This window comes from Furipterus horrens, unplaced genomic scaffold, assembly GCF_987537825.1.
Source record: "Furipterus horrens unplaced genomic scaffold, mFurHor1.1.pri manual_scaffold_8, whole genome shotgun sequence".
Lineage (NCBI taxonomy): Eukaryota > Metazoa > Chordata > Mammalia > Chiroptera > Furipteridae > Furipterus > Furipterus horrens.
The window spans coordinates 8705964-8728995 of NW_028327178.1; the positions used below are offsets into that span (position 1 = coordinate 8705964).

General features: G+C 38.0%; 1 protein-coding gene across 1 annotated transcript in view; it reads left to right on the forward strand.

Moving 5' to 3' along the window:
* PIGN (phosphatidylinositol glycan anchor biosynthesis class N) overlaps positions 1 to 23032 on the forward strand; it is a 71876-nt gene that overhangs the window by 37197 nt on the left and 11647 nt on the right. Inside the window, exons 16-26 of the mRNA XM_090285424.1 lie at positions 620 to 719; positions 824 to 916; positions 2004 to 2095; positions 4685 to 4793; positions 5952 to 6060; positions 9656 to 9758; positions 14699 to 14801; positions 16452 to 16538; positions 19185 to 19240; positions 19749 to 19824; positions 22254 to 22327. Of these exons, the coding sequence (XP_090141550.1) occupies positions 620 to 719; positions 824 to 916; positions 2004 to 2095; positions 4685 to 4793; positions 5952 to 6060; positions 9656 to 9758; positions 14699 to 14801; positions 16452 to 16538; positions 19185 to 19240; positions 19749 to 19824; positions 22254 to 22327 (1002 nt within the window). The remainder of the gene's footprint in view (positions 1 to 619; positions 720 to 823; positions 917 to 2003; positions 2096 to 4684; positions 4794 to 5951; positions 6061 to 9655; positions 9759 to 14698; positions 14802 to 16451; positions 16539 to 19184; positions 19241 to 19748; positions 19825 to 22253; positions 22328 to 23032) is intronic.

The following is a 23032-nucleotide window of genomic DNA, read 5'->3' on the forward strand; positions in this document are numbered from 1 at the left end:
AAAAAGTACTCAAGTATATAATACATTTTAAATTGTTATGAGTTCATATTTAATTATAATTACTATATAATTAGTGACATCTTAAATTGGGGTTGACAAAGGTTATTTAGCTCAGCAAAAAAGTGCAATTAAGATTTCCTCTACTCAGATAAGGAAAACCTACATTTATTTCATTAGGACAGTTGAGGTTTCAATATAAGATTAACCTTGGTGAATTAAAAATTGTTTTTCAGTTTTTATTCATTTGCTTTCATTGTATCTTATTTCTGATATTGTATCTATAATTATGTAAACATAGGTATAGTTAAACTAAGATCAAACAAGACTCACTTATTGTCATTATATTTAAAAAACAATTTTTGTGTTTATTAGCAAATTAATTCAGAAATTACATTTTTTTTCCTAAAATACTTCTAGGTTTCATAAAAAGATCTAGGTCAGTAAAGCCATGAAAACAAATCTATTAGAGATCCCCTTCATTTTAAAATAATTTGTGAATTGAAAATTTCCTGATTTTGTAGCTTTGCACGAAGTTTTTAGTTTTCACTATACATGGGCCTAATTTTTAAATTCAATATCGAGTATAAATAATCTTTTTATAAATAATCTTGCTAAACAGATACCAAGTTATTCAAGACCTTGTCGCGTCACTGTTGACCTTCTCCCTGAGTCATTTTGTTGGATATCTGTCGGCGTGCATCCTGGGAATTGAAGTATTAGTAAGTAATTTACCACGTTACAACACACTCCTGTGTCTTTCTCAGATCTGCAACTCCTCTGAAATGACCTCTCCTTTTATTTCTTCTTTGGAATGCAACGCTAGGTTCTCAGTTTCTTCTACCGCTACATGCTTACTGTTGGGCTCCTGGTATTCGCGTGTTGGCCTTTTACCACGCAGCTGTGGACCCGGGCAAAGGTAAAAGCACTCACTTTGACATTGGACACATTAGTTGCTACTTGTTTTAATTGGTGTTTCACTCAGGGATCTATTCATTTTTAAAGAGAAGGGTGGGGTGTGTCCTACGTAAGAGTCTGGTCCGTTGGCTGGGAGGACTGAGATTGCTTTAAGGCTGCAGGGATTCACGTAGACTGTCACATCAGAAGGAACTTGTCGTGTGGTGACTTAAATACTCTGGGGCAGCTGCCGCGTCCTCCCGGAAGCTCTTGCTAGATCGCTAGCCTCAAATATCTCAAATGTCTGAGTGGCGGAGCAGCCGGGGATGGCCCCAAGCTGTCATGGCATCGAGGCCACGCTCTGAACTCCGAGCAGAGGGGCGACTTCACTCCTGGCCTGAGCCACCTTTCTCTGGAGAAGTACATATTCAGGATAAATTACTTTAAAGTAGAATTACTCCTGATCTTCTTCCTTCCACGGGAGAGCAAATTACAGTGTGCTTCTACAGGGGATACGCCCTGTTTCCATTATGATACCTTTTCATGGACGTAGCAGGAAGATAGGACTCTCTTCCTTCCACTCTGTGAGAACTTGTAAAATTCCTCAGTGGGGCTACTGATAATAATTGTCAGTCTAATTACAAAAGCATTTTTGCTAATTTTCCTCCTGAGCTCAATCATTTGTTTGTGTTTACAGGCTAAATTGCTTATAGATATAATCAATATACGGTATAAAGTAAATTAAAGGAAGCACTTGCTTTGAAATATCAGTCCCGGGTTAAAATGCTGGCAGTTTTCATTTACTAATCATAGGCTGATACTTCTTATACTTTAACCTCTCTGAGCTCAGTTTCCTCATCTGAAACTGTGAATAATGTAACCCATCTCCCAGGTCATTGTGAGAATTAAATGAGATAATACTCATATTATACCTCATATACTACCTGCCTCATAACTGATCCTTCACAGATAGTAACTCCATTTCTTTTTAAAGTAAACAGATATAAGGCTTGGCATTTTTTGATTCACAGCCACATAGTCTGAAACACTGAAGACAGTTTTCTCTACCATATTTGTCTGAAGGCACTCTTCCTTTTTTTTAATTTTAGAGCATCTCGCTGAGTTGGATTTTCTTCTGTTTGGCCCTGGCAGTGTTCCCGCTGATGCCGGTTGTAGGACGAAAGCCAGATATCTTTCTAGTGTATGAACAGTATTTTAACTTATTTTCTTTTCAATGCAATCGTTTTTCTCAATTAACATTATAAAATATGAACCTAATCTTGATCATGAGTTTAAAATCCCACGAACAAACTAGAAGTTAAAATATTAATATCAAACCATTAGTCATAGTTCTGTCCCCGGCTCTGCAAGTCACTGAAGCTCCCCGGGGCTGCTTCTGGGCCTTCACGAGGACGACATCGTGCCCACGGTCATAACTTAAGCTACCGCCTCCTGACCCCACCGCATCCCACCTCAGCCCGCAAAAGGTGCAGAAGCTTCTCTGTCTTTTGTATCCTGGGGAATCTGGAAAAGCTTTCATGTGAAAAATTGGCCTTTTGCCAAAACAAAAGGTTTAAAAGCCATTGGTGTGGTCTCTTCTTTGCCTTTGAGCATGTGAGCACTTTAAATAAGTCTTAGAGAAATGAAATTCCTATTCTAATCTGAACGTGAAGGTCCCCGTGGAAGGAAGCTCTGTAGACCTCACAGTGCTCCCATGTTTAATTACCACTTTAACTGTTAGCGAATCCTGTGTACCTTACCTGAATTCTCCACGCTACTATCATGTATATTTCTTCTCAACATATCCAAAAAGTCTGTGAAATAATTGGTTACCTTTTCTTTCAACTTTACTTTTAAATGATTATCAAGTAACCTACTCTGTGTGTGTGTGCACGCCCAGTGTTTTTTGGCAAGCTAAATGATCATTTCATAGAACATTCTCTCTTGTTTTCTAAGTATGTCATCATCTGTGTTACTTTCTTTAGAACTGTATGTTTTTAGCATTTTAACATTATCTTTAATAGATGAGGGTATGTCTTTTTTAATTGAAGGAAGATTAAACAATATTTTTAAGTACTGTATGTTTTAATTTTAAAGTATGGTATATGTGATTTATAACAACACAATAATCTCATTTCTGTGAGAATACCAATACCAGAAGTTATTCTAGGAAGTCACTTTATTAGTCGAGTCAAAATCATTGCATTGAGTTCTAAGACCATACTGAGACTCACGTTATTGGTGTTGCTCAGTGAAAATGTTCTGCAGCTGTCAAACTAGAGCATGTGAGGAGGTGGATTAAAAGATTTCCATTTATTTCTTCCTTTTGCTCTGTGAGCTCTTCTGTCGCCTCTAAAGCCCCTTTCCCTGCTTTCATCAGGCTCTGCCTGTCTTGCTCAAAAAATACTGGCACAGGTGAGCAGAACGTACCACGTGCTAAAAGGAAAAGAAATTGCCTAAATGGTCTCCCCTGAAATTTGCCACGTGCAGATTCTAGAACAGATGAATTCGGGCAGTTACAACCCGGGACCCCGAATTTGTATTTTTAAAGATTATGTCGTTGCCCTCTCTACTTCTTAATTTAAATTCCTCGGTGGCTTAGTTTGTATTGGTTTCCTCATAGCTATACTTGCAATCTCTTTATTTTGATTCCTGGTTCAGGGAGAAGTTTCTTCTCTCCATTTGGTCTCACATCAACTTGCTTCTTTAGAAAGGTACAGTGGTAGGGTAGGTATGCAGATGTTTAAGGATAAAATTAAAGGAAAAAGCAAAAACATATACAACATAGCTGTAATATCCCTGTTACTCCAGTTTTCTGCCAGTGCATTAAAATATCAAATTATTTTTTTAGAAAGGAAAAGCAAAAGGAAACAAAGAATCTTAATCATACATGGTTGTTTTTCCTAAGTTTTAATGGTAATTCACATTGAACATATTACTACTTTTTTTCCCTTATGATTCTCAAAGAGAGTTTTAGAAAAATCAAAGCAAAACCAAAAACAAACAGGCAATTTCCTGGGAATGCCTGCCTTGCATCCTCCTGAGATGGGCTCTTAGCACGTTTTCCCGTAATTCTATTGTATTGCTCGGTTCCAGATTCCATCCTCACTGTGATTTCAGCTGTCCTTCGTGACTTAGGTTTTTAGAACGTGAGAAAGGGAGCTCAACATTGGTCCCCTGGTTCCTTCATATTTATTTCCTTCAACTTCAGGGACCATGCTATACCTGGTGTTCTTTAAAATACAGAATTTGTTGCGTTGTTACTGTACAGGTGCCTCGCCTGCGTGCTGCCTGTACGACTGCTGTCTGTCCTTCCTGTAGCCAGGAGCAGCCGGGGAAAGCAGCGAGACCAGTGACTGGAAGGAGTGGGCTCCCCTGCTAGGAGTGCTGTGAATTAAAAATGCAGATTTTTTGTATGAGGCTCATAGTCAAAAAATGTATGTTTCAGATACTGTTTAGCTCTCTTTTATATTGTTTTCTATAAATTTGTCCAAGTCAGGATAACAAATATGGTAGTTAGTATGCACAAAAGTTTAAAAATCAAATTTTAGAAATAAGGTAAAAATACCTAAAAGGTATAAGAAGTTACAAACAACCCCTCCCCTATCTTTATCTTAAGATTTTTATTCCTGTCATACCTGTGTATCCAGTTTACTACCTCGTCTTAATTAAACCAGATGACTGAGAGGTTGGTTCTCCATTAGAGTAGAATGTCTAATATTTTCATATACCATGTGTTTGGTAAACATTTTAAGAAAATGTGAAATTGTTGAATTGTGTTTTCAAACAGAATGAGTGCAGGCCTGCTGGTTCTTCTGCTGTCCCTGATTGTTGTAACATCTCTTATAAAAAGAAAAGATAGTTTTGAAAATGAAAAGCTATTGTTACATCTATTACAGGTTAGTTATAGCTTGCCCATACTGTCTTATACTAATGATGTACCAAAATATGTCTCATGGTTGCATTTAATTATGTTGTTCTTAAGAAGTCCTGTTTGAGTTACCCAGTACCTACCAGCTAAGAAGAGTTTTCTGTTTAATACATCACTTGGAAATATATTCTCTAAAAGGGATGAAATAGCAGAAAGGTTGAGAGAAAGCAGCTCAGACGTGCTTAGAGAGCAGAAATTAAGGAGGCGTAAGAGGCATCTGTACTGACCAAAAAGTTGAGCTGCAGAGGCCTTCTGTGCACTGGGATTCAGCGTTGTCCTCGTCTGGGTCAGGAGAAAGGTTAGCCTCTTTGAAGTGAAGGCAGCCTCTGAGTGTGCTCCTCCGAAGAATAGCCCATTTAAGGCTTCAGACAGCATCCTGGGAGAAAATAAACGTCACCTTGGTTGGTGGCATTGGTGTAGCATAAAGAACTTGATGTTTCAAAATTGACATTTGATGTTTCCAAATTGAGCCAATTTCCAGTTCTACTGTATACTACATGTATGATTTTCAGTAATAGAACTTTAGTCTGTTTTAATCTGTAGAGGTAATATCTAATAGTGTTGTGAGAATTAAAGATATGTCATATTCTTTAAAATGATAGCATTTTTGTAGATAATAGTAGAAACCACACTTTTTTTCTTCTAAACAATAAAACAAAATTTTTAACTACGTACATCTAGAATACTGACAAAAACCTTTTTTGAATCTTCTTTAAATATTTACTCAGAACAAAGCTGGGATAATAATATTTCCAAGAACACTCTAAAATAAATGTATGCATCACTTAAAAGATGTCATTCTTGAAGAACAACAGAGGACACAGAGAAAGAGAAGAAATATTTTGTCAGGGATCCCATCGAGCCATGAGTGTGTCTCTCATTTTCCATGGCACCCTGACTGGCTCTTCAGCTGAAGCCCCCCGCCGCTGTCACGGCATTCACCTGCAGTAACGAGCGCTTGGACCGAAGCGAATGTTTCTGAATCTCACTCTAGGGGAGCAAAGACTTATCATGTGAAAATTCTTTTGACCTTTGTTAGGAATACCCCTAAGTATACAGTAAATTTGTTACAAATTCCTTTTTACATTGACTTTAATTTACTTACATGTTTTGTGTTTGTCTTCAGATGCTGAGCACGGTGCTTGCCATGTATGTTGCGTATAGCACACATCATAGTCTGCTGAAGAAACAAGGACTTCCTCTTGTTAATCAGATTATTAGCTGGGTAATATTAGGTAAGCAGCCAATCAAGCCAAGTGAGGTGAATCTACATTAAGTCCTAGTTTGAAATTAGCCACTTACGTCTATATTATTATTGTTGAAAGACATAGTTTTGATACAGGAAAATCATAATAACCAGCTATTATTTCTATCTCTTGCTGGCATTTCACCAAGAAAATTAGAACTTTTATGAACAGTTATGTATTAATAAGAATTACTTGATAGAATACTTATGACATGATAGTAAGTCTGTATATTTATTCACATCTGGTAAAAATCCGAGAGTTTCCAGAAGAGAAAACAGTATATTTTCTGTTTCCCCCTCCCTTGCAAATAATAAGCCATCTATGCAGAGATGCTCTAAGACCATCAGATCCTTTTCTCATTAAAATGTCTCCCTAGACTGAGCATGCGGTCATAGAAGTTTCCTGGTCCTGTCTGTTGTGGTGGCTACAAGATGCTGTTCTAGCCGTCGGGTTCCCGCTGTATTTACCAAGACGCTCTGCGTTCTGCTGTAGGAATCCCCCCTTCTTTTTTATTCATTCATTCATTCATTCACTTACCTGTTTATTATGGTGAACTCATGAGCTCCCACTTTTTCAAAGATTTATAATTCGTCACTGTTGACATTTTGGTGTTCTAATTGTCCCAGACTTGGCCAGAGAGGGCCCCTTGAGGCTGACTTGTAAACAGGTCCCCATATTTTTTTTTAGCACTTTTTTATTTTGTGGCATTAAGAAGATGTATACCTTATATGCCTTACTTTATATCATGGTGTATGATCCTTTTCATGTGTTGTGGAATTTGGTTTGCGAATATTTTGTTGAGAATTTGTACATGTGTCTTCATTGGGAATATTGTTCTACAGCTTCTTGTGTCCTCAGGCTTTGGTATCACGGTAACGCGGGCCTACTAAAATCATTTTGGAATTGTTCTTTGCTCTTTAATTTTTCTTGGAAGAGTTTGAGAAGGATTGGCATTAATTTTTTTTTTTTTTAAGATTCTTTTATTTATTTTTTTAGAGAAAAGGGAAGGGAGGGGGAAAGAGAGAGAAACATCAATTGGTTGCCTCTTGCACGCCCCCAACTAGGGACCTGGCCTGCAACCCAGGCATGTGCCCTGACCAGAAAGCAAACGAGCGACTTTTTGTTCACAGACTATTGCTAAACCCACTGAACCACACCAGCCAGGGTGGCATTAATTACTTTTTAAATGTTTGATAGAATTCACCAATAAAGCCATCTAGTCCTGGGCTATTCTGTGTGGGGAGGTTTTTGATTACTGTTTCAATCTCCTTATTATTAGTCTGTTCAGATTTTTAAATTTCTTACTGATTCAGTCTTGGTAGGTTGTATGTTTCCAGGAATGTATTCTTTATTTTAGGTTATCCAATCTGGTGGCATATAATTGTTCAGTGGTCTCTTATGGTCCTGTGCTATAATACCAGAGATACACAGAGTTAGGTTGTTTATTTGAGATCTTCCCATTATCTTAATGTATGTACCTGTCCCTATAACCTTCCCTTTTAGAGCTTGCTTTTGCAGCATCCCATAGGTTTGGGTATATTGGGTTTCTATTTTCATTTGCTTCAAGATTTTTAAAAGATTTCTCTTGATTTCTTCAGTGACCCAGGGGTTGTTCAGGAGTGTGTTATTTAATTTCTACATATTTGTAGGCTTCCCAGCTCTCCTCATGTTATGATTTCTAGTTTTATACCATTGCTGTCAGTAAAGACACTTGGTATGACTTTAGCAGTCTTCTTAAATTTGCTGTGACTTGGTTTTTGGCCTTTTATATGATCTATCCTGGAGAATGTTCCAGGTGCACTTGGAAAGAATGTGTATTCTGCTGCTGTTGGGTTGAGTGTTCTGTAGATTGCTGTTGGGTCCCTTTGATCCACTGATATATGGTCAAGTCTAATGTTCCCCTGTGGGTCTTCTCTCTAGATGGTCTATCCATTGCTGAAAGTGGGGTATTGAAGTCTCCCACTATTATCGTATTGTTGTCTGTTTTTCCCTTCAGATCTGTTGATATTTGCTTAATATATTTTGGTGCATGTATATGTACGATTGTTATATCTTACTGATTGACCCCTTTATCATTATATAATGACCTTCTTTGTGTCTTTTTACCATTCTTGGCTTAGAATCTGTTTTGTCTGATATAACTACTGCTACCTTTGCTTTCTTTGGTTTTCACTTGCATGGACTATATCTCTTTCCATGCCTTTACTTTGAGCCTGTGTATGTCCTTAAATCTGAAGTGAGTCTCTTGTAGGCTGGACATATATTTTAAACAAGATCTTTCCTCCTTGGGATTAGGAGATCTAAGTTCTAGAGGATGCCTACCATGTGGTACAAGGCACAAAATCGTTGACTCTCTGGTAGGTCAGCAGTACTTCCAGACAGCTCTTCCAGGCACTGTTCTATCATAGTCTAGCTCCAGTGAGCATTTTTCACTAACGTGCTACAATCCACAAATAGGTATGTTCTGTGAAGCTGGTTCCAACTTTTATCATTCAGATTGGAGACTTATTTCTCCTTTAGCACCACATCAGTCCTTTAAACAAGAGTGTAGAAATGAGGATAGAAAATACAGTTTTACCGAAGAGGTCTCATTTGAACTGGGTTTTAAAATAAGAAATATGTTATTTCTTTGTGTTAAAAATATGTATCATTAGAACCACATATCTGAAAAAAATGAGAAGCTATTTGTGCGTGGGTATTATAAATGTAACTTGCATGGTCTTAAATTTTGCCGTGACTTGACTCTGAATGAGATTATGTTCACATTGAACGTAGTAGACGGTGACTAGTAATAACAGCAGCAGCCGGGTGCTCAGGGAGCATTCCATAAGTGAACCTGCACTTGAACCTCACCACTTTTTTATATGATCTCTGCTCGATAAAGGGAAATGCTGCTTACATGAGCTAATGAACTTGCCCGACGTTCAACACTTAATACGTGAATCAGCCGGGATTCTGTTCCCCCCTCCTCTGTCTCTGAACTCCGGAGTATTTAACTGCAGGCACGCTGGCCGGTGGGGAAGCTGTGGACGTTCCCATCCCCCTTCCTGTCACCTGTCTTCCCACCGAAGTAGCTGCTTTCTTAGGCCGTAGGGAGTGGTCACTTCATTTATTATGAGTCTTCTTATTACAACTCTTGCATCTCCAGTTTCCTAAGGAGCACACTGCAGCTCTCAACAGATATTTTGCAGTGGGAATACTTGGAGGAGGATGGGGTTAGAAAAAGATCAATTTCTGGGGAGTGCTTTTTGAATTAAATGCCTAATTAAGAGAAGAATTGCTGAATCTTGAATAATGCTTTTTATTATTTAATTAGAACAGAAGTTATTCATTTAGGAGTTAATATTACAGTGAGTGGGAATGAATATAAATTGAGAAAATCTGAGCCAAAATCTGGTTAAAACAATGAAATGTAATTTTAATTAAAAATGTGAAGTTTGAAGTGCCTTACAGAACTAATTAGGGCAAATATAACCTCACTTTAAACAGTAAGGGTCACGTGTGATTATAGGTTGTTTAGTGCTTCCAAACTCACTGCGGTCACATGCCTCCGATTGACCCACCCCTGCCGGTGTCATTGCAGGGTCCTCCCTCGTCCTGCCCCTGCTGAGTCCCAGGAGCCTCTGCGAGCGGTTGTTCAGCATCCTCGTCTCCTCCATGCCGACCTACCTGCTTCTCAGCACAGGGTACCCACTGCTGTTAAACTTCCATTGGGAGCAGCAAGTTTTAAATGATATATTGACTCTTCTCCATGAGTATTTAACCTCTAGAAATGAAAAATGTTGTGTCAGTCTTGGGGAATAAATTATAAATGTTTCCTACTCTGTTAAGAACTGCATATGACTTGAATCATAATCTTCAGTTTTCTTTTTCTTATTCTTTTCACAGTATTGCTTATTGTCTTTGTCTTTCTGTTCATTGCATGAAGTTGCCAAAATGTCATTCTACTTCAGTGTTAGAAAATTCTGATTGATTATAGAGGTATTTTAAGTCTGAAGCAATGACTTAGAAGAATTTTAGGTTTTCTTGCATTTCTTTCGTGTACTTTATGCTTTGATTTACTCATTCTTCTTTGAATTTAATGTTCTTTTTATTTTTACTCTTACATATATCATAGTCCAAATATTCCTGTTGATTCAGAAGACTTTTAGACTATTTCCCTGAAAGTTAAAGAATGCATTTTTATTTGAGGTGGAAATTTTTGTACAGAAGAACACAGAAACTAGCACCCTCGTTTGGGGTGGGTCCTCAAGCACTCTCTTGAACTCAGTGAAGGGAGACACATGTATCTTCCCATCCACTTAGAAGAAAAAAATTATTCACGGACTTTTGAATTTCATTTTATCCTTACTTAAATGCTTAGGATGAGAAATGTGCACATTTTAACAAACACTGATTAGAACAAACTGAATAACCACTGTTCACAATTTGCCCCCAGTATAGGATTTGATTTTAATTAGACTAAACCTAGGGATTCACCCTTGTGCTGTCAGTGAATTATTCCCACTTAGATGATTTTCTAAAGCTATTTTGGGTCCAAGACTTGGGTTTCCTTTCAGAATTACAGGGATGTTCTCAAAATCTGAGTGGCAGACCCTGACATCCCAGGAGTTCAGATAGATGATGATACAGTGGGGTGCTAAACCTCCTTTTCTGACCAAAGCTCCCCACACCTCCTGTCTCTTCACTTCTGTCTGCATACACAGATCTGGGACACAGCAATGAAGATGTAACACAAGCAGCAGGACGTTTTCATCAGTTACCGAATAAGATCTCAAATGGGCCTGCTCTCACACTTAGAACTTTGCACTTCCGCGTGAAACTTGAAGTCCATCAGCATATTTTTCTTACTCAAGAGTGATAAATATAATGAGACCCTAAAACTCTGCCTCTTCCTGTTTATTGGTGAAATTATAGAATAAATAATTTAGTTATAATCAGAACCCATCAATGTATAAATGTATCATGAATTAGGATATGCAGTTTTGAGTGTAGATAATAAATGAGACTATAAAATCATTTCCATTCTAATGCATTATTTTGGGATGACACCTAAATTTCATTAAGAGGTCACACCCAGAGGTTGCCTAGGAAGTAAATGTTTGAGAGGGTTCAGAAATTTGTGTATATTCTACACAGTAAATAATCAATAAGTCATTTTTTTGAGCCTCCAAGTTTTAAAGCACTAGACAGATTTAAAGGGATGTGTAGTAGATTAAAAAATACAAATAAATATAAACATGGAACTGGTTTACTGGATTGAAAGTTAAGAAAGGAGGGGAGAAAGGATAATTAAAGTTGAATTTTGAGTAAAGTATTTCATAATGTAGAGTGAGTTAGTCATGTAATGACATTAGTGTAATCATTATAGTATTTTAAATCATCAGCTTAATAGTCATGACAGATATCAAAACAGATATTTGATTTATTTTAAGAAAATTTAAGAAGTAAAAATTCACACCTAAGTTAGAATACTGAATGTGATCTTGCTAATGAATGCATTAAGAAATATATTTTCAATGTCAAAGTGTACTAGCCTTTGCAAAAACATTCAACAGAGGTGGCCTGAAACAGCACAGTCTGATCATTTCAATTAGTACATTTTTCCATTGTCAAGTCAGTTTTGCAAAACGTAGTTCCGATGTCCTCCTTTCCCATCGCGGTCTCAGGCAGCCTGGAGGGTTCTCTGGGGAAGCTAGTGCTTGGTCAGAATTACAGCACATTTAAAAGAAATGCAGCTTTATTACTTGACAGAAATACAGTAACAGTAATCCTAAATCCTAACAATGCATCCTTATTTTATGAACAACGAAGATTTATTTTTAATCAGCGTGTAATTATTTTTATGCAAATAGAAGCTGTTGTAATACGTGGAAATAGTTCTGAGTTGGTTAAAATTTCCCTCTGATACTTGGTTTACAGTGTCCCTTAGCACACTGTAATACAAAGCTGAATTCCCTGTGCGATCTGCAGAGACCAAACTAGCAGATCCTAAGTTAGTATTATTATGTACCCTGGGAGCCTGTGATACCATTTTACTGGTATGTCAGTTTATTAATTCAGATATGCAGACTTTATACAAGATATTGATTGTGTAAAGAAATAAAGCCCCATAGGAAGGTTGTCTTTATCAGATTTATTCATCTACATTTTACAAAAGGAAGTAATCATAGTTTATAGTTTTTGAAAGGGAAGAAATCTGTAGCCCTGTTTGTGGAACTATGAAATTTAGGTTTTGGTATATTAGGAAAGGGTAATTTCACATATAACTGCCAGTATTTAAAAATTCATAGTCCTCTTTTACTCAGAGTATACACCTTCTGGATGCAACTGAGCAACAACTGTTTTATTCTCCACATCGCCTGGGTCCTAAGCACTAGACACACATACAAGCAGAACAGGGAGTGCACCCCAGGTGTGTAAGAGAGTCGGAGCTGCTGTAAAATAAGGACTTCATTTTACAGTGTTAGGCGGTTAGAAAATGCGACAATGAAGCTACTGTGAGTTAACTAAGTTGTGAGTTGTGTGATAAAAGGAATGACAAGAGGAAGGGTTGCAGCAGGGGAGCGATGCGGTGCCTTCAAGGACTCAGAGGGGACTTGAACGACGTTTTAAAGAACTGGTGGGGTACAGGTACCCTAAATCTTTGTCTTTCAGTTGTTTTTTAAAAATCACATTTTGGCGGTAGGGATAGAGGGGGAAATCATTTGTCAACCCTACCCCTCCTGTTGGTGCTCTGGTATGTTTCCTTCCAGTCTTACCTCGGTGTTTGTCTCTTTAACATAGTAACAATCATAGTTCATATACAGTTTTATGTCTTTTTTTTTTCCTACTTAACATTATTTTAGAAATATTTTCCCATGTGTCTCATAGGCTTCCTAACCACCATTTTAATCGATATTGAATATTCTGTAATGTGGTTGCCCCTTGCTATCCTTAACCATTCCTTTTTTTTTTATTTTATTTATCTCCACTTTTTATTATCATAAATAATATTTTGAGTTATGTTTTATGCATAAGCTTCTTACGTAAGTTAGATTGCTTTGTTCACTTCTCAAATGTAGTATAGGTAGGCCATTGAGTACAAACTGTTGGGTTTGTTTTTACTTTTGTCTTAAGAAGAGCACCAATTTATCATAGCACCAGCAGCCTATGAGGGGTCTATTTCATCATCTTCTCAATATTTGATATTTTCTATTTTCACAGGTCAGAAGTGGTATAGCTTTGTAGAACTCTGCACTCATTAAACTGTTTATATTTGCTCGTGGGTGTATTCTGTCTTCCTCCTTGGGTGTTCTGAGCCTTAGGTCCCAAGTGATTGTCTCCTTCTGGCCATCTTCAGTGTTTTAGTTTTAAGGTCTATGGTAGAGTTTAAAGCATTTGTTTCTTTTCTTTCTTGTGTGTAGACAACAGTACCCTATGGAAGGAATGGAGTTAGATAGTTGAAAAAGTTGAAAGAGAAATAAAGGTTTTTAGGTTTGGGTTGGTTGGTTTCATTTTGTTTTGTAACTTCCAACTGGGTAAGTCAGTCAGTCAACAAATGCTTGTGAGCCTGCCTGCAGGGCGACCAGCCTGTCACAGACTGTGGACAGACTAGCGGGGAGTGCACTGCAGGAAGCGTGATTACTCAGGGCGAGGAGTACTGTCCTAGGGTGGCCGGGAGGTTGCAGAGCGGGGACGCTTACGCCAGACTAAGGCTGGGGAGTCTTAGAAAGGCTCTGTCACGGGGCTAGCTCACGAGCTTTTCTCCTTTGTCCACACCCCACCCCAGCCTAGATAGAGGTGTGTGTACCTCACTCACATGTGGAGAGGAGGTGGGTTCCACCTTCCCCTTCAGTCAGTGAGATTACAGCAAACAACTTCGTGTGGGGATTGTAGTGCACATGTCTAAGCATGTTCTCAGGGAAGCCCTGGAAGTGACAGGATTGGCTTCTTGTATAGGAATAGTTTTGAGACTCTTGATGCATAGTGTTAGATTGCCTTCCAGAAAGCGTTTCATTCCTATACGGAAAGATGAGATTTCTTTTTTCATTACACTGTTGTCAGCATTATTATTTTTTAAATTTTGAGTACATATGATAAGAGAATATAGTATCTCCCTATGGTTTTAATTTCCATGTCAGTTATCAATAAGATCAAACATTTTTATGTATTTATTGGCTATTTTGTTGTTGTTTTTGAGAGTTTTATGTTCCTATACAGCAGACATTTTTTTTTAAAGATTGGAATATTTGCCTTATTCTTTTTATATGTAGATTAATAATTTTAACTTGGAAACTGTCTTTTTACCTTTGTCTTAATATCTTCTTTTGTGTGTTACCTGTTGTTTACTTTATGAATCATTTTTAGGCATCTCTACTGTTTTAAGCACATCACGATCTCAAGATTTTATACATTTCAAAAAAGATGGTGTTGGAGTCGCTATTTAAATGTCAACACTTCTTTCCTGCTTTCCTCCTTTGGAAAACATAGAAAATTTAAATTTTGTGACATTGTGCCTTAGAAGTATTATCTGGATTGTTTTAATTTTGAAAAACACCTCTCAGTATAAAATTGCATTTTAGTTTAACATTTTTGCCTTTTCCTCTCTGCCTTCCCACTGTCACCCACCCCCCACACCCCTTAGGTATGAAGCTCTCTTTCCGTTGGTGTTGTCATGCTTGATGTTTGTCTGGGTCCACATGGAACACGAAAGCCTGCACCAGCCGGGCGTTTCCTGTAGGCAGAAGGTAGCCTGTCAGAACCATTGTTGCGTTTATTCGAGACTATTAACCAGTTCTCCATTCTGTAGGGAGGCTGCTGTGTCATTTTACCAAAACTTCTACTTAAAATTTTATACTGTTTAAGTCATTAGTAATTAAGTTAATAATTAAGTTAAACAATTACTGTGTTATGGATTTTTCTGCTTATAACAGAAAAGCCCAATTTATTGTTTTATAGGCATTATATAGGATAGGCTTTTCTTAGAGATTATTTGAGAGTCACTGACGTAAAAAATTAATATAGGTGAAGGAATGAAGAGGGAATGGTCTTTATCTTACTTTCCTCTATCTTTACATTTAATTTTTCTTCCCATTTATTTTACTTGGAAGAATATGTTGTCACAAATCAATTAATGAATTTGATGATAAGGTGACATGTATGTTCCTTGTGTTTTTTATCTCTTTCTAGTCGTCCAAATCCAAAATGCTTATTCTGTCACCTCAGTGATTATGGCCTCAGACCAAATCTTGGGCTGTTTATTCACCACAGTGTGCTTCCCACTGACTGAGAGCCAATCAGATTTTAGGGACACCTATATTATCCTGAGATACAGAGTTAAATTGATGTCTCTTGCTTTTATTTTAGAACCAAGGTAATTATGAGAAATTGGTGGTAGGATATTTACAGTTTTACTGAGGTCAGAAAAAATGAATATTTCAGAAAAACTCTTTCATAATCTATCCTTAACTGGTTCCAGCTGAGTTTAAAGAGAGTAATTGATAAATTAGAATAATTTATTTTAATAAAAAAAAACTTTATTGAAATATATTGAATAATTACTGGTTTTTATCTCTCAGTCCTGGAATATTAAAACAGTATATCTTGATCAGATTTAAGTAAATGGTCAGACTGTCCTCAATATTAAATATTAAAAACTTTAATATTAAATAAATATTAAATTAAAAACTAAGGTTCATTGGTTGTTTTTTAAGCTCTATTTTTTAACTGAAAGCAGACCTTCCTTTTTCTAGAAAAGAGTATTAAAGCATTGTAAGAACTTACTGAACAATTACGTGGGGAGTGGGGGATGGGCGAAGTCTCCCTTTAAACTTACCCATGAAATGTGTGGGTGAGGGTCAGAGGGATTAAGCAAGAGTGTACCCATCTTGTTGGAAGTAAGTAAATTTCTATTTTACCGAAGACAGAAACATTTTGCTTTTTTATAAAGAGGAAATGATTTCTCTACAAATAGAATTAACAGAAGAACCAAGAAACAGATAAGTATTTAATTTCATCATGCTTTTTAATATCCTACCATACCTGGGTTTGAGAAGATCAGGACCCTCTGAGAAATCAGGTCTTAGAAAAGTGAGGGAGAATTATATAGGGATTTAAGAGTGAAGCATTTATATAGAATAAGAACATCTCAATTCTCACTTTGATTACACAGATAGCAATACTACAATTCTGTTCAATATATCATTAGCAGCATATTTCATTTTTTGGCAGACTGTATTAAGGTGTGATTGAGCTATAGGAAAAGATTGAGTGTTGATTTTTTGGTTGTTAGCACAGGGTATCTTTCTAGCAACTGTAACATAGACTGGAAGTCCGCCTTTGGGGACAGATGTGAGGGAGCTGGCCTTATGCACCCCTGTGTTTCTCATTGCTCACAGGTCACCAGGATCCAGTTCTCCTGCGATACTGATATAACCCAGTTTCGACAGCTCTGTCTGGATGACATCAGGAGGGCCTTTTTCCTCGTATCCTTTGCTTTCCGTTGCTGCGACCTCTGATTTCATGGAATGAGGAGACGTGGGAGGTGTCTCTGCCTGTCACGTAATAGCAGTGTTACCTTGGGGGACATTTAATCCCCCTCTCACCCATCATTTTCTCACAGTTCACATCGTTAAAAAATTATGAAAGTATAGAAAAGCATACAGAATGACAAACAGATATGAATATGTATGTATTGCTACCATCCAGAATATCAACAGTTAATATTTTGTCACGTATGTCATACATTGTTTAAAAAAAATTAAAACATTACAGCTGAAGTCAAAGTCTCAACTCCCAACTCCAATCTAATTTCCCTCCCCCAGAAGAAACCACTATAATGAGTTTGGTTTGTATCTTTTTACGCGTATCCTATACCACACCCATGTAACATCTGTCTCACAGGGCGTGGGGCACATCAGCGGCAGTACTGTGCGCAGTTATTAGAATTAGAAGTTTGAACGACAGGAGGGCAGAAGAAAGGCTCCCTTTGGGAGGCTGGCTGACCAGCTTTAAGAAACTTGCAGGGCGGTGTTTCCTTTGCACGTCGCCTGGTGCAGGGGTGACCTTACAGGTGCAGAAACTAAGCGAGCTCCTGCTCTCCTCTACCTCTTGCTGTCACTCAACTTGACCTTCTCTTGTTGTGGCAGGCTCCTTCCTCTCAGCATGTATTAGTAAGACCTTTTGTTCCTTGAACCCCGCGTCCCCCTAAATTATCACTTCATCTTGTCTTGTATTGCCAAGCCCCTTGAAAGAAAAATCTGTAATTGCTGCCACCATTTCCTCCCCGTTTATGAACTGTGCCCTCCAGCCCGGCATGGTGCCTGGCACACGCTAGTGTGGCACAGGGCGGCCCTACGAGTGTGTGTCAGGTGTCCCTGCTCAGGCTGTACTCTCGGGGGTCGGCAGGGCTTCCTGATGGCACAGTAATCTGTTCAGTGTTACTTAACCATTCCGTTACATTCAGCGCCATTGATCTCCCTCATTCTTTTCCCATGGCTGCTTCCAGGACGTGATCTGGGCTCTCTTCTCAGCTTTCTGAATCATCTCTGTTCTCCTTCACTTAAACTTACTCGTCCTGTGTCTGGTCTTGCACCACGTTTTTCCTGAGCTCTCTCATTAGCCTTCTCCTCCTCGGGCTTTGAGTACCACTCCTGTGGACACAACTTGAGATCTCTTACTTTTCCAGCCTTGACCTCTCTCCTGACCACAAGAGCCATTTTCCCAGCGTTCTACTAGGCATCACCAGATTGGTGGCCCACACTGACTAATAACTGGCCCCACGCCCCGCAAAGATGCTCTCTGGGAGGCCTCACTGCTGAGCGCGTCGCCATGCTCCCAGCCACCAAGCCACACTCCCATCATTAACGGCTCCTTGTCCAGTTCTCAGGTCCCACTGGCTCTCCTCATTCTCCATTTCACTCCCACCAGACCAGGTCAGGCTTCCCTGTCCCTAACACAGACACTGCAGCAGCTTCCTGAGTGGACTTCAGCCTTTTAATTACTTTGTCTCTGCAATCCGAACAGCACTGTCACTGATACTATTTCTGTATCATTCACCTAAAATCCTTGCTAGCTCTTCATTATCTCCACCATAAAGGTCAAGGCTTTTAATAAGTGTGCCCCCAGCCTCTATGTCCTGCTTCATCTTTCACTGAATATTCTTCACTGAGCCCTGGCTTCCATCATACCCGTTTGCTGTGTCTTGACTATGTCTTCTGTTCTCCCATTGTTTATCTTAGAGTGCCTCTACTGTACTTCCACATACCACCATAATCTTAGTCACCGTATACGCTCTTGGAGACTGTTCACACTCTTAGTGCCAAGCTCTGCCTCGTAAACACCAGGCAGTCAGTGGTGGGTAGCTGATTGGTTGAATGGGTGAATCCAAGGGCACATTTAATGCTTAGGCCACTAACTCAAATACCGCTTTTTCAGTGAAAGTTGTCATGATTCATACTCCCTCTCTAGTGTCTTATACCACTTTTGTATATGTGTCTGTAACAATAAAATAGCTAACATTTACCAAGCTCTTTCATGAGCCAAGCACTATTTGAAGTACTTTACTAACATTGAGTTCTTAGACACCAGTAGGATTAATACCTACTTTTTATTTCTGGACTAATGCAAATGTACATTTAAGAAATGTCAAAAAGATAGTTAACATTTTCTCATGTCTCATTCTCTATTGAATTATTTTAAAACATTACCTTATTTCTTTGTGTGGCGGGCACACAGCAAGCATATACGAACTGAAACAGTATTTCAGCTGAAAACTTCTACCACATGCACCAGGTCTACATTCTCCATTTGAAAAAAAAATCTTTAGTGGCCAACTACAAATACATGATCATGTTAGAGAAGACAGAAATAGTAACCTTCCCAAGGTGACTCGTGACAAGTGGGGATGACCTCCCAGGTCTTATTGGTCTTCGTACATTGCTTCCTCAATCTGGTTCTCTCCAAATGCATTTCTAAAAAGATAAATGGAACATTCACTTACAGCAATTTATGATCAAGTGTACAAGTCAGAAAGCAAATTACCCTCACAGTACAAGAGGCATATCTGTTCTAAGTGAAAAAGAAGTTAATAGAAATTCTGTCTTGTTTAGCATTTCCTTAACTCTGTTTAGGTTTTCTTCTTAGTGACAGCATTTTTTGGAACTGGAAACATAGCTTCTGTTAACAGGTAATTTTAAATAATAAACAACACTATATATATAACCAAAAAAGTAAATACAAATTGGGATTTTTGTACTTGCGTTTTATACCGAAGGACCTATTTTGGAGATTGGTATTTATTGGCACATACAAACCTGCCTCATTCATTTTATTTTATTTTTTAATTAATTTTTTTTATCCTCACTGGAGGACATGCTTAGAGAGGGGAAAGGAGGAAGAAGGAGAGAAACATTGATTGGTTACCTCTTGTACACACCAGGTGCAACCCAGACATGTGCCCTGACTGGGAATTGAACCTGCGACCTCTTGATTTATGGGACAATGTTCCAACCAACCAGAGCCACATCAGCCAGGGCCTACCTCATTTTACTGGCTTCATAATGTTCCTTGATACAATGTATGGTTGTGTTTTAGTTAAGTACAGATTTCAGGAAATTCATTTAAACATCCTTTTTAGTAGACATTCTTTTAAAGTCACAGTGTGAATTCTAAAATATTTTCTTTTTGTTCCTTAGCTTTGATCTTGCCTCCGTCTACTGCTTTCTGACCGTGTTTAGTCCTTTTGTAATGGGAGCTCTGATGTTGTGGAAGGTCAGTTTTCTTATTAAGATACTGATTAGTACAATGAACTCATTGTAACACTAAAACTAACATTATGTGACTTAAGATTATATATAGTCTTTGTGACAAAGTCAAATAGCAGGGAAAGGAGATACCTTCTCAGACAGTGCAGGATGGGAGGTGGGACCCTCTGGCCTTTAGTCCACAACATAACTAATCTTTGTGCTTCACTGGTAAGTTCACTGACGTCAGAAGAAGAGGAATTCTGTGTCAGCCGCAGAAAGTGCTGTCAGTGGCGATTAATGCCTGTGAGGAACTGTGGGGTGCAGCACAGATCAGAACTGCATAAGGTTCCCCAAACCCATGTTCCCACCCCCAAGACAGGCAACATGTTATCTTTTCTCATAATCCACGTCTCTAGAATTGATTCATTCAATCAATAAATACGTCATTAACTGCTTACATTCAGCAACGTGCCAGGCACCAGCTAGGTGGTAAGGATACCAATATAATGACTGATGGTCAGCTTCTCAGGGGTTCATACTCTCCAGTGGAACTGAAGTCACTTCCCTTCTTCTCTGGGGTCATTCTGCTTGTCGTATTCCCGCCACCACAGTGCCTGGCACATTTGACGCAGTCAGTACCGTCCTCCCTCGGAATCCCAGGGCGACTGGTTCCAGGGCTCCCCTACCCCCCATGGACACCAAAATCCAGGAATGTGTCCATTCCTGATGGACTGTGGACTGTGGTGTGATATTTGCATGTCGCCTACACACATCCTCCTGACTAATCATCTCTAGATGATTTATAATACCTAATACAATGTAAACACTATGTAATTTGTTATAATGTTTTATTTAAGGAATAATGACCAAAAAGTCTACATTTTTGGTACAGACATAACCATTGTAGGCCTAACTACATAGTACATGTCAGCAATAATGGAACTTTTTTTCCCCAAATATTTTCAACCCATGATTAGTTGAATCTGTGGACAAGGAGGGTCAAGTGTATATATTTGTTTGAATAAAGTAACTAATATCTGCCTAAAATCTGATTGCCTTCTGTTCAGATCACAGAAGTAGTAATTGTTAAAAGTATGTATCTCTTAATAGGATTAATATCTTTTTTTTTTGTTACTGCATAACGCAGATGTAATTTTAAGAAATGTTAAAAAGGTCTTCATTATCTCATGTTCCGTTAGCTAATGAATCATTTTAGAACATGTGTGACTTCCTTAATCTCAATTTACATTTTTTATAGTGGTGGTTGTTCTTTCCTCAGTCTGTTAAAGACCGTGGGTCTTTAATTAAAAACAAGAAAAAAAGAAAGAAAAGCAAAAGTTTTTATTAGATTACTAGATCTTTAACCTCTCTCCTAATTCAGTGAGCTTTACTGACATAATACACTTGGTGGCTCCTTTTGCCCAATGTGGCTGAAAGTGAGTGAAGGTCCTCCTGAACTTGATTCTCATCATAGATCCTTCACTTCAAAATGAATCATATGCAGCCTCTTCTTTTTAAATTCTTATTTATTTATTTTTAGAGAGAGGGGAGGCTCGGAGGGAGAGAGATAGGGAGAGAAACATCAATCAGGTGCCTCTTGCACACTCCCAACGGGGACTCTGGCCCGCAACCCAAGCATGTGCCCTGACCAGGAATCGAACCGGTGACCTTTCAGTTTGTGGGATGATACCCACCCCACTGAGCCATGCTGGCCAGGGCCTTATGCAGTCTTGAACATTTCTTTTTCTTATCTTCTCACTCTTCTCTTTTTAAAGATATCAAGTATATATATATATATATATATATATATATATATATATATATATATATATATAAACAATTAGTCATTGGAAAGCAGTATCTCAAAATATTATCAGTGTTATCTCTGGATTATGGATTTTCAACCACTATAAATTTTATTATACCTTTGTCAATTATTTAAAAACTTTTTTACAGTGAATATGAATTTTATAAACATAAATAAATTAGTATTAAAATAAAACAACCAAAGGCAATAGTAAAGCAGCTAAATCATGTTTATGGAGTCATAGTATCAAATAACCAGATGGGTTCAGGGATCTGTGAATCAAATTATAAGTTTCCATCATTTATTTGATTTGGCCATTCTGTACCTTTCATACCCTTTTGGAATTATTTGAACATGGTCATCAATATGAGTCAAAAGGAACAAAAATTTGTAGTAGGTTTTATTTGAAATGTGTGTTGATATGCATTACTGTTTATACTACCTATGCTATTGATGTAAATTTTAGAATCAGCTTCACTGTTGTACATGTCATCGGAACCGTGGTTTTATTTCAGCATATGCTCTCCACTAATACAGATAACATTCGTGTGAGGGACTGAACCATTTCTATAAACAAAAACAATATTGCGAAAAGCTTTTCAAATGCTTCAGCTACCCATGCCATCATTTGTTGTTCTTTTAAACAGATTTTAATTCCCTTTGTTCTTGTGATGTGTGCTTTTGAGGCTGTTCAGTTAACCACCCAGTTATCATCAAAAAGGTAAGGTGAATGTTTAAGAACCATTGGGTTTGCCACGTTTTGGAAATGAGAGTGAGCATCTGAGAGTATTTCCTGTGATTGCTGTTATGTTCTATAACGTAGCTTGTTTATAGAAGGGAGAAAAAGTACATCACCCGTGAATGAGAGTTCAGTTTCATTAGAGCAGGTCAGTAGATCAGAGCCTCCAGGAGACAACCGTGCTTTCTCAGCACTGACATGTTTCTAGAATATTATTCAAGCCAGTGAGAAGCCTTCTTACAAAACAGACACAAGTGTTAAATTACTGTAGTGAGCAACTTGTATGTTATTGATAATCTGTGCCTACAAAACAAACAAGTGCTATCATTCTAACTGTTTGGGAGGCTTATTTCTTAAATGTGTATTAGACTAATGTGCTAAGATTACTTCATTTTGCATGTTTTAAAATTAACTATTCTAAATGTCAATAATATACGTAGTTTCTCAGTCTTGATTTCTACACATCTGACAAATGGAATGGAAAGAATTCTTTCTGAGTTTGGGGGAATTTCTGCAGCAGTCAGTCTTAAGCAATCAAGCCTCTGGAAGAGAAGCTGTCAACTCTGTTTTTTTTTAAACCAATAAAACTGCCTCATCAGCACTGGACTGATCAGCCTCTCTAAAAGATGCTTGAGATAAATATGAAATTTCTTATAAAAGTTCTGTATAATTGAATCAAACTGGCAT